General features: G+C 39.2%; 2 protein-coding genes across 9 annotated transcripts in view; one reads left to right on the top strand and one right to left on the bottom strand.

Moving 5' to 3' along the window:
- ITPR1 (inositol 1,4,5-trisphosphate receptor type 1) overlaps window positions 1-12,011 on the bottom strand; it is a 209,969-nt gene that overhangs the window by 62,493 nt on the left and 135,465 nt on the right. For 3 of the 7 annotated variants that reach the window (XM_081183918.1, XM_081183917.1, XM_081183919.1), the window contains 4 exons: window positions 11,840-11,875; window positions 10,047-10,094; window positions 6,589-6,721; window positions 4,811-5,001 (listed from right to left, as the gene is read on the bottom strand). In XM_081183918.1, coding sequence (XP_081040044.1) covers window positions 4,811-5,001; window positions 6,589-6,721; window positions 10,047-10,094; window positions 11,840-11,875 — 408 coding nt within the window. The remainder of the gene's footprint in view (window positions 1-4,810; window positions 5,002-6,588; window positions 6,722-10,046; window positions 10,095-11,839; window positions 11,876-12,011) is intronic. The other 4 variants (XM_081183922.1, XM_081183923.1, XM_081183920.1 and 1 more) reach the window with 3 other exon arrangements.
- LOC308581646 (uncharacterized protein) overlaps window positions 1-12,011 on the top strand; it is a 136,120-nt gene that overhangs the window by 89,706 nt on the left and 34,403 nt on the right. The window contains exon 5 of one of the 2 annotated variants that reach the window (XM_081184364.1): window positions 4,541-4,684. The exons of the other annotated variant lie outside the window; for it this stretch is intronic. Coding sequence (XP_081040490.1) covers window positions 4,541-4,608 — 68 coding nt within the window. The 3' untranslated portion in view covers window positions 4,609-4,684. Of the gene's footprint in view, window positions 1-4,540; window positions 4,685-12,011 lie in introns of those variants that run through there. 2 annotated transcript variants of the gene reach the window in all.

Below are 12,011 nucleotides of genomic sequence, written 5' to 3'. Positions count from 1 at the left end.
TAATAGGGGGAGAGGATATAACTGCTTGTTCCTTGATCCTTTTCTGTTTATTTGCTCACTTTATCACCCCTATTCTGCTTTGCATAACTGCCACAAGTGCACTTCTCATTATTAAATAGCATCCTGTTGCAGCTTATGACTTGAACAGATTTCATTTCCTCAGTATCTGCTAATGCAAGCCATCTCCCGCTTCACCTTTATATCTTCCTATTCCTCCTCATATTTCATCAACTCCCCCATCTGGCCATTCACCACTGTCCTGTTATTTACAATGCAAAGAAGCACAGTGTAATGGAACTCATTCACATTAATTAGTCCTCTTATCTAGGTCCATCAAACTGCTGCTGTTGCTAAATAATAAACATTGGTGTCCAGTTATAAGTCAAGGGTTGCATCTTAGCTGGCTGAAGCCACAAATCTGTCCTTTCAAGATTCAGGGAAGTATTGAATAGCAGATCATATGCCTTGCTGATTGATGTCTTCATTCCAAATCACACTAGAGAACCGTAGTTTAAAAGGTGGACACTCAGCATGGACCTCTCTCTGCCGCTGCAGGTTTGCTGAACTGGTAAAGCATATTCAACTGTTCAGGGGCCAAACTTTTTTATATTAAAAAAAACCTCCAACATTTCAGATGCAATGGACTAGTTAAAGGTAGCTTAAGGATTACTCTTTCATAGACCGTTATGTGGCGTATCAGGTTTTGCTCAGATCTTGAAGCGTGCGCATTTGCCATATACATGGGGAACATTATCATCCCAGTTAGCTGTTAACTTGGTCTGCCCTGCAGTTACAGCTATTTATATTGTCACACACACACACACACACACACACACACACACACACACACACGAAAATTTGGATCAGGTGGTGTGGTTTTTGCTTAGACTTGATAATTAGAGGTTTGCTACTGCATAGGCTTTGCTTGTTGCAAGCTCATGTTGTAAGAGCAGTAGGATTTATCCACATTCCTTCATAAAGAGAACAGTAATGTGATTACAGAAACATTCATTAGGAATATTTCATGCATAGGGTTTCTCACACTTGTTCATATGCATCCCCCCCCAAAGAAAAATCAAAAATTTCTTTCATGGTATCTTGCCCTTGAATAACTTACATGGAATATGTTATACTTAAGGAATACTTTTCACATATAAGCATCCATAGGCTCTGCGCCCACAGGCACAAAACCATACACAGGGAGGTAGAGGACAACAGGGACTATGGAAGCAATGCTGCTTCTCTCCTGTACAGTCACTATATATGCTTTTAGATCAAGACAAATCAATGAAATGGGACTTTAGGTTCCCATTAAATTTTGAAGAAAATGCACAGAGACAAAACATAAGAGGATCTGAAAAAGGATTAGCTTAGATAAAGGGTTTCTGTAAGGGGATGGGCATAACCTAAGACCCTTTGGACATACATAAAACTTATTTATCAAGATATGGGAGTCAGCCCTTTATGCTTTCCCTAAGATAAGTAAACCTTCATTGTTTACTGTCAAATATTAAATTCTATTTTCAAAGCCAACAAGGCACATCAAAGATGCACTTTTCTTGGCCTGAAACCAATATATAATATATACTTAATAATTCCCTTGCTCTTCTTCAAGTATCCCCCAAAAAGCAAGAAATGTTCTGGTGGCAGTCATCCTTCTCAGCCTAAAAAGGAAGCTCATTGGGGATTTCTGCTTTGTGCCTTAAGAGTTAATATAAGCTTACAATCTGGTTTTAAAATAACCAGAGAGTGTCATGGGGACATCACGTAGTCAGAGTATGAAGTTCTAATATGAATCAAACGCACAGTTCGGTTGTATTCCTGATGCTTCCCAAAAGGCCAATCATCAGAACTGGATGCATGACATTTTAACAAGAAACCTGATTAAGCAGACACTTTCAAAGGGACAAAATTGTTTAAGGATAGGCTTGGGTTGCTACTTGTCTTCCTTTGCAAGCAATAAAAGGGATGTCGGATGGGGCCATCTGTGACATTTGATTCCTGAAAAAGGTATTTCATTTGATGGTTCCTCAATAGGCACACCTAAAATCCTGATTGTCTCCAATTTAAAGGAGGCAGTTAACCAAACAGGAGAGATGGGGGGAAAGGACAGGACAAAAGGACTCTGAGACCTTAAAGCAACTGATTGGAGGCTGAATGTGCACACTTTACAGTTCTGCTTCTGTTATGAGGATTAAACATTTAATAGAATGAAGCAGATGATTCTGGTTATGTGCAAGGTGTGGGGCTACCATTTCAATACTGCTCCAAAAAACAAAAAACGGAGCCTCTGTGTTCATACATTTAAACACAGCTTCACACAAACACATACCCACACAAGTACATGAGCCTTTAAACCACGCAGCACTATCAATACAAGGCAGCACACATCCTACTTCCTTCCTGAATGAGGGAGTTTTATGTAGGTGTGAGAAACAAGGATGTTTTACAGGCTCCTGGAAGTGAGGAACCCTCAAAAAAACGGGGGGGGGGGAGAGAAAGTGAAAGAGAGGGGAATTATAGAAAAACCATAGCAACTAGTCAGTCCATCTTCCCACACCACCCACCAGCCACCAGCTTCATTTGCTGACGCACTTTAAAAAAAAAACCCAGCAGAAAAACTCAAGCTGTCTCTACCAGCCTGGGAAGGTGAGCAAGCCTTGAGAGCTCATTAAATTCCCTCCTCAGCTTCTCTTGTATGCCTGCAGCTAGTGAGCAAGTAGGATATAAATAGAAGTTATATAACATCTTTGTTGATTCCTGTGCTTACCAAAAAAAAAAAAAAAAGTAGCATGACCTTGTTTTCAATAGCCTGCCTCTGCCTGCTTGTCAGGGACTTTAATCTTGTTAGGGATCATCTGAAAAGTCTGAATAAATGTTATATAGACTTTGCAGATAAAACAGGAATATCTGGGCCTTCATGTGTGACTGTAAAACACACTACCTTCTGTATATGCCTTAGTTACAGATGAGAACCACGTAGTGCTCAAACGAACTGAGATAAGACAATATTATCACTACAGCAGCAACGTTACCCAACTTTCAGAATGTGATTTCTAAGACACAGTACTGCATATAGAGGCATCACTAGAATGGAGATACCATTTCAGAGGAAGAGTGTGTGACTTCTCTAGGGGAAAAGAAGTTAGCTGAGGGACTTTCAAGTGAAGGCACACACTCAGATAAAAAAGACCTAATAAAATAGACCAATGTGCATGAAAAAGAGCACACATACATTGTGCACAATGATATGAGCTCCATACATCCAAATGTTAGCATTGGTAGATAAGAGACAGTTGGCGTTTGTAGCAGCCCGCACTGCCAGCACCCAAAAAACCTCTTTGGGCATCAAAGCGCAAACATGGAATGGATTGTCACACAAGGGCATTGTCAAACAATAAAGAGTTTTTGCTTTCGTGAAATCTGGGGCAGCCACATAAGAAGAGCCTATTATGCTATTTCCAACAGATTTTTATTTAAAAACAAAACAAAACACCAAAACCTGTAATTAAGATGGCAGCTGGCTATGACAACATTTGTGAATAATATGCTAGTATTTTAATGCTCTCCAAAGTAAGGATGAGTTCAAACTTGTGCATGCTGTAAAGTACAGCACCGTGCAAAATGAAAAAAAACTGCTGGAGATATCATGATCACATCAGCTCAAAATACTGCAGATTCAGCTACAAGTCTTCAAATTATATTAAGGGGGAAATCCTATAGCAAGAGCTGCTGGGATCAGCGGCTTCAAGATGCAGCAGATCTCTGGGCTCAGCCAACATTAAGTCTCTAACTCCAGCTCAGCCAAAGATACACTGCTGGAACTTGCTCATCATAGCTCAGAGTTCAGCTGAGGTTGGTGTGATTCCCCCCAAAAGGGGTGTTCCAGGGGTGTGGTCAGGGTGTGACTAAAAGAGGAGGACCTAAGCTGGATCCTAAACCTAGTCAATTTGATCACATGACCTGGCAACCCAGCACAGAACACTCTTTTCACCAGTGTTAAATTCAGCAGTAGCTTGTCTACATTTTTACTACTAAAGAGAATATTTGTGAGACTTTCTGCCCAAGGTGTCGAAATAACTCGGTCAACTTTTTGTATCATGAACCTTGACTGGGATGCAGGGTTCCAAGGGGGGGGGGAGATGTAGAAAGGTACTGTTCTAACTCAGGGACCAAAATGTCTTGCATAAACCCTTGTACACAGAGAGAAATATACAAACATGACAGTAGATGTTGCAGTATTTGCATGCTGAGACTGCTTAAGATATTCAGATGGCTCTGAGTTTGGGGCATAGATGAGAAAAACCCAGCCACTAAGGAAACTGCAGTCTTATGCAAATCAATATTGCTGAACATAGCCTAACTAGCAGAGTACAATCTATTTGATAAAGTTTCAAAATTCAGTAATTTAAAAAAAATAAAAATCCTGCTGCATGCAGTTTTTTTTTAAAAAGGAACAGTTTATCAAAATTATGTTTGTCTAGAAATCTTTAGTAAGCTTTACACAATCAGTACTAACACCCTCATGCTGCTTTTTCAGGATTCCCCAGACCTGCATGGGAAGCTGTGGCTGAGAAAACCCTGTTAGATTTTTCCTTTGAGTACTAAATCTGGCACACCAGTATGGCTACCTCCCCAACTCCTCCAGCAGTGAACCTAGAGCAAAGAGTGGAAAGTGAAGTTATTGTACTTCAATATCAGCAGAGTGACTTGAGCATGATGGATCCCACCTCTTTACAATGCACTGGGCTCACCGACTTTCATGTTAAACCCACAAAGCTTATCAACAGTACACAAGCACTTTTCCTACCTGTATAATAGTGTTTCCACCTTCCAAAAGGGCAATAGCCAGAAGGATGCTTTCATGAAAAACTCTGTCACTGGTGGCATTCATGATGAGATCTATGACCAGATTGGATGCACCTTCCTTATCCAGGTGACACTGGACTTCTGACAAACTCATTTCACCTCGGTTTGCTGGGCTGGAACCAGACCCGCCTCCTACAGAAAGGTAAGTCACACAGTTTGAGCAAAAAGAAGCCTCTTATGAACCCAGCTTAATTATTTCTATCTGAAAACATTGGTCACTCACCTATAAAAACGAATGAATCGAAGTGTAACTGTGAACATATTCCATTTATTCACAGCTTTATTAACCATTAAAGTGTGAACAACATGCTTGCCTCTTAATAATACAAGCAGATGATGCTGTCATTAAGACTGATTGATTTATGTAAAGAGCATTCATACTCTCCCGCTCCTCAACAAACCCACGGCAGCTAACAGACGTTAAACCAGTCAGTTAACAGTACAGCAACAAACAATAAATACAATTAAACAGCCTTGACAAACAAAACCAACAGAGAATAAGAAGAAAAATACAATCACCATAAAAAAAAATCCAAAAAACAGAGCAACTGTTTGTGGCCCAAAAACCTATCTAAAAAGGGGGGGGAAGCCATATAAAGGACATTAAAGGAGACAAACAGTACATTTTATTTCTCTAATTACTTTCAGTTGTGAAGAAGTCACATGAAGTCTTATATAAAATAAAATCACATAGGGGCTACGTCTAACATGTAATCTTGGTCTGGAGTAGGAACATAGGAAGCTGCTTTATACTGAATCAGACCATCATTGGTCCATGTAGCTCAGTACCTGTGGGTCCCCAGGTGTTGTTGGACTACAACTCCCATCATCCCTGACCACTGGCTAGGAATGATGGGAGCTGTAGTCCAACAACATCTGGGGACCCACAGGTTGAGAAACACTAGTCTACACGGTTTGGCAGCGGCTCTCCTGGGTTTCAGGCAGGAATTCTCCAGTCCTATCTAGAGTTGCTGAGGAGTGAATCTGGGACCCTCTGCCTACAAAGCGCATGCTCTACCTCTGAGCTACAGCCTCTCAATACCAGAAGATTCCAAGCAAACATCGGGGGAAACTTTCTGACAGTGGATCCGTATAGATTTTTTGTATTTTAATGGGATTTTTTTGTTCACTGCCCTATGAACCTTTGGATTGAAGGGCAGGATATAAATTTAACTGATCATCATTATCATCCATGTGTCAGAAATCTCTTTAAATAGCAAGGGCTTGGACCCAACGGCAAGTCATGTAAGGTTTGTGGAAAAGGCACCATCTTGTTAACAGTAGGTCATCAAGCCACCTCTGTTTTGAAAGCAGTACTAAGTCCTTCAAAATGCAAATAAAGGTTTTTTTAAAACAAACAAACAAACAAAAACCGTGTGAAATATGACGAAAGACCACATGTTCGGAATGGACTTCTACATACAGATTTTGGGAACTGGCAAGAAATTGGTCCTGTGTGTGTGTGTGTGTGTGTGTGTGTGTGTGTATATATAATTGAAAAGTCTAGAAATGGAAGGATGGAGAAGGCAATTAGTGGATTAATTTTCAACTTTTTAAGGAACTGCAGTAATTCTCTTCTGTAAATGACAATGTGAAAAAAATACCTGCTGACAACCTGCCAAAGCTATTAAATAACTGATTTGTTATTCAGAGACAGAACGTTCAACATGGCAGGCTAGAGTCACACAAAATTCATAATTAGCACAGTGAACATCCTACCTCCTCCCCCAGCTTTGCCAGGGCCTCCAGGAGACAATGGGCCATTGCCAAAGCTGGTCAGGCTCTCTCTTCTTCCTGTGCTTCTGACGTTGCCATAGTAACGGTTGACCAAAACCTGTCTGAGTGCCTCACCCTTAATTCAAACAAGATATTAAATTAAAGAACAACAACATGTAGACAAATTATGAGTGTAGCAGGGTTGCAGGACTCAACAGGACTAGAAAAAGTTATTTTTAGTACAATTATACAGCAAGACGAGAACAGCAATGGCGCTGAGAAAGAGAGAATGTTATTAAGGGATTAAAATATTATAATAATTAAAAAACACTGTTGCCAGATATATAAAATATATCACTTTAAAAATCTGTCTCCATAAGTTGAGATAAATATTATGAAATAGTAATAGAAAGATGCTATTTCCAGAATTTACCCTGTCCTTTTCTAACTAATACCAGTTATTATTTATTCATTAAGTGTTTTGAAAGCATATTTTGAAAGGAAACATTCTTCTTTAATTTCAGACTTGATACAAATTTATTCACTACCATGTAACAAGTGTCACTACCTACAAAGTATTTTGAATATGATCACTACACTTAGAATAAAGCTATTGTGGTTCAGGTTATCTCTGATTTGTTACATTCATAGATTTTAAGGCCTATTACCTCTTTAAATCAGACAGCTAGTCCTCCTACTATAAACACACTCTATGAGCACTGACCTCTTAGTCACCAAGATGTAAGGCCCCACATGGTGGGTAGGATATCTAGGTTATTTGAACAGATACATCACACAACATGAGATAGAACCTATAGCCCCCTTCATCTACTCCCACACGCCTCACAACACTGGAAACAGTCACTAATTTATCTGCCAGCAAATTATGGGAATAAGTGGCTGTGAATCTTCACTGTAGACTGGATGACTTTAGATAGCAAAATTCTCACCAACTGTCCACGAAAACAAAAGGTTATAAAAGATGCCCAACTCCTCAAAGAATGAATCCAATGCCTGATCTAGGTATGGTGGTAATAATAATAATAATAATAATAATAATAATAATAATAATAATAATAATAATTTATTATTTATACCCCGCCCATCTGGCTGGGCCTCCCCAGCCACTCTGGGCGGCTTCCATAAAAACCAAAAATACAATAAAATATCACACGTTATGGAAATGTCCTTATCCGTTACACTAGCATTTGTTTGACAGCTGCAACTAGGTGGTTCATTCTTCTAACATACCTCCATGTTAAAGGTAAACGGGTTATAAACTGCCTAGAAAAATCCTGACATAGGGCAGTTCGTCCGAATCTAAAAACAACCGGGTTTCTACTGGAGACAGAAAAACAATAATTTTCTATAAACAGAATGAACTTTATGGCTTAAATATTTTCATATTTTTCCATCTAGTAGAAAATAGATGCACTGGCCTTTTGGCCACCTTTAGAACAAACACAGAAGTCCAACTTATATACTTACTTACCTGACTAGGATCATTGTTCTGTGGTGGAGGAAACTGGCTTATTCAGATTCAGATCATTGGTCCACCCGGCTCATTACTGTCTGCCAGGGACAGAACCTGGAGCCTTTTGCATGCAAAGCATGTCACTGAGGTACAAAAGTGCCTCATAGACATGGTAAGGAGAAGAACACAGTCCATTTCTTCCACCATGAAACAATGATTTGTGACACAGCGAGTGAGCCAGTCCAGAGACTCAAATGCATTTTAAGCATCTCATTTTTAATGAGATCAAACTCCACCTTTCTCTCTAGAGTTATTTCAGCCACAAAAAAACACATTGTGGAACATGTTCCACCAAAATATTCTGTTAAGTACCCACTATCTGCGTTTTCCAGAAACAACTAAATATTTTTTTGTTCTGTCACGCTTTCCTAGCTACAGAAACATCTATTTTGTATGGTTTCTGTCTTGTTTTAAATATTTTTAGTGCAAATTGCCTTTAGATGGTTGTTTAGGAGATTATTAATAAATCAATGATATTTAGCGGTGGTGGTGGTGGTAGTGGTGGTGGAAGAAGAAGAAGAAGAAGAAGAAGAAGAAGAAGAAGAAGAAGTTGTTCAGCATCACAATGAAGCATTAATGACAATACAGACCTCACAAAAACCCAATTCAAACAATCATGGGGTGAGTTAATTAGAAGGAGACAACAAAATCTGCATAGCTGTCTATGTTGACATCAATCCTGCACAGTTTGCGAGGCTGGAAGCAAAGCACATACAACAGACCCAGGCAAGTTTAATAGGCATCCAATTATATTGTATTTCCTCCCCCTAGGAGAAAATTGATTTATGTTAATGAAGTGCTAGAGCTGAGTTTTATATTCTTATTTCTACAATATTTACTACCAGTTGCCGTTAACAACTGGCCCACAGAAGTCTTTCTCAGTTCCTGTAGGACCCCCTCCATCTGTCTTGGCTGAAGTTCAGGTTGCAGTATGCGGTTTTTGTTCAGGGTGTGCGCAGCACCCACAATACTTCCTCCTGTTTGAAAATGTGCCCACGGGGCCTAAAAGACTGGCAAAAGCTGATCTACAGTATATGGAACAGTAGTATTGATCCTCAAGCCCAGCAGGAAAAAGAAGGCATGCCTCTTCATAATATTAGTATGGGGCACCTGTGTTACTTCCAGTAAAGAAAGAAATCACATTGCTAAAATCATGCATTGAAATAGGCAGACAGTAGGCTACTGGAAAAAAAACACAAATAATTCCGTGTATTCTGCTGCTATATTTCAGCATTGGCTGCAAGAGTTTTCCAACTGATTATGTTAAAATAAATCCAGAGCTTTAGGACTACTGGGTTGGTCAAGTGAAGACACCTCTGTTTCTAATAGTCTATGCAGCAGAATACTGCAATATTACAGGACCCCTAGAGAGATACGCCTTCTAAATTACAGAAGACTTTGAGGGACATGGTCTTACTACAAGTGGGGAGAGGGGCACACAAGGTGATATTAATGGGCTTCATTAATGCTGTAACCTTCCCCCCAAAACTGAAGCCCTGGACCTATGGTACAGAACACATTATATAAGGAAAGAGACATTGCACCAATGTTTTCCCCCTGAAAGCAAGCCCTAATTTCTAAAACACTTACTACCAGTTGCCACTGCAGCTACATCTATATTAACTTAATTTACAATGTCATATGTCACAAGTCAGGTGACACCATTAAAAATAAATAAAAGAACACACCCACACATTCTCTAACATCCGAAAGCCTCCAGAATCTAATCTGGACCTATCAAATGGCATTTGTCATCTTGGTTCAATAATATTTTTGAAATTTGCAACAGCAACAAACAGATGGATCCTTCAGCTACTTCCACATTTTCTTTAAGCTATTTAAAAAGTGAGAAAAAGGAACAAAGAAAGCCCAGGTGTAATTAGCACCCAACATATTAAACCTAAACACCACCACAGAATATACGTACCCTTTTATGATCTTCAAGCTGTCTCTGTGGTAGACTTTGATCAAGCTCCTGGCGAGTATGCAAAAATTCTGTTTTAAAGTCTGATACTAAAGAGACACTAAATAAATTTAGCACCAATAACTAACTAGTTGCTGCAATGAATTTGTTCAACATTCATCTAGCTTTGAGAGCACTGGCTCTAGCATTCTTTCTCTACCTAACCATAATGAACGAAGAGAAAAAGAAATTGCCAATGGTTGCCTCCATGCAATATACAGACACGTCACAGTTTAATGTGCAGTTATTCTGGACACAATTCACTCCAAATCTCTGTTTCAAAAAATAGAACTTAAGAAAAAGTGCTTCATTTCTGCTTGATGTAAACTAGAAATGTTAACTTTAAAAGAAGGGCCAACACTACAAGTGGATCTTTTATTGTCAACCTTCATTATTAGTTTTTAAAGAAATGTTTTGGAAATTTGGTCTGGTTTGTATAAAACTATGGTTTAGTGTTTCACGCAGAAGCCATAGTGAGTTGTGGCTTTAGACATTCCCCTTCTCCTCCCTCTAGCACAGACCTGAGGAGAAAACACAAAGTATCCACTTCTGATTTTAAACCAATCACAGTTGTTTGCTATGTCTGAATTCTGGGAACTCTGGTTAGTTTAAAAGCAACAGATTTTAATTTCCTCTCGTGTGTGAGAAGAGGAAGAAAGGGGTGCATGTAAGTCTGATTGTGGGTCCAAGCACAGTGAGCCAGTGACCTGGGTGGTGATTTTGTAATAGCAGGAATGATGACAAGATAATAATCTGGGATTTAAATTGGCCACAACTTCATTGATTACAGATGTAGTAGACTTTGGAATAGGCACTGAGTGTGTATCCTAAATCAACCAACCCACTTGCTGATTGATTACTCCTTCAGGGTTGATCGGGGATTCAAGGATGTCCCCATAACGCAGATCAAATGAAGCAATCCCACCAGGGCGCCAGTAGGGTGTTCTTTGGCCCAACGGCCCCTGTCTGGACCACTGGAAAGAACCTTCCCTCTGGATCCTTTACTGTGGTACCCTGAATTAAGTAGACCCACTGATATCAATTGACCAAAATCTACTGTATGACTAATACTGGATATCACCCCGAAACAAAAGTAAAAAGTCTGCAAGTAACATGCAAAGTACTCTCTCTGATAAAACGTTCACACGTGACAGTCACCAATGTTTACGCATACAAAACACTGAACCACACTTTCCCAATGCATGCATGTTCATTGTGTTACTGAGTCATCCTGTAAGATTAATGGGCATCATGTTCCGCTTCAAAAGCCTCATGAAAAGTAGTATAAAAGTTCAAAAGATAAATAATAAAAACAGAAACACATAGCTCAAGGGCAATCTACTGTAAACGGTGATCCAAGTACAGGCTTCTCTTGCTACACCAAGGTGATAGGTATTTTGAATTTCAAGAGACTAAGAACATTGCAGTTATATTTAAATATTCCAACTTTTTGAAGTGTTCAATATTTCTTTGATAGTAAGGTGTAGTTAGGCATCTATCAGAATTAACAGACATAGCCCTTTGCTGTTTTGTTTTTCCATTTCTCTCTCTCTCTCTTTTTTAGTGAAGCAGGTTGAATTTGTCCACTTAGCACTATAATCCAAGCAGTTGGAACACATGCAGAGATCACTGGCTAAACTTCACTTATCTGAACAGAATTGGAACCACCAAAAAGACAGACAGACATCCAACCACAGCTACTTTAAAAACCACCAATATTTGTATGTTTTACAAATATAGGTGAGCGAGTGACAGACCTCTATGGAGCTTTCCATTTCTGGTGACTGTGGCAGCTATTTAAAAGCAAAATTGTAAAAAGAAAATTCATTAGTCATCAATCTTTCCTGTAAACCAATGATTGGCACATGGAGATATTGAGGGTTTTTTTTACAAGACAACAAAATACTAATTTGACAACAGTACAGAATC

Source organism: Podarcis bocagei (genome assembly GCF_964188305.1).
Source record: "Podarcis bocagei genome assembly, chromosome: 2".
Classification (NCBI taxonomy): Eukaryota; Metazoa; Chordata; class Lepidosauria; order Squamata; family Lacertidae; genus Podarcis; species Podarcis bocagei.
The sequence above is the reverse complement of the archived record's forward strand: the minus strand, read 5'-3'. Positions and strand labels throughout refer to the sequence as shown.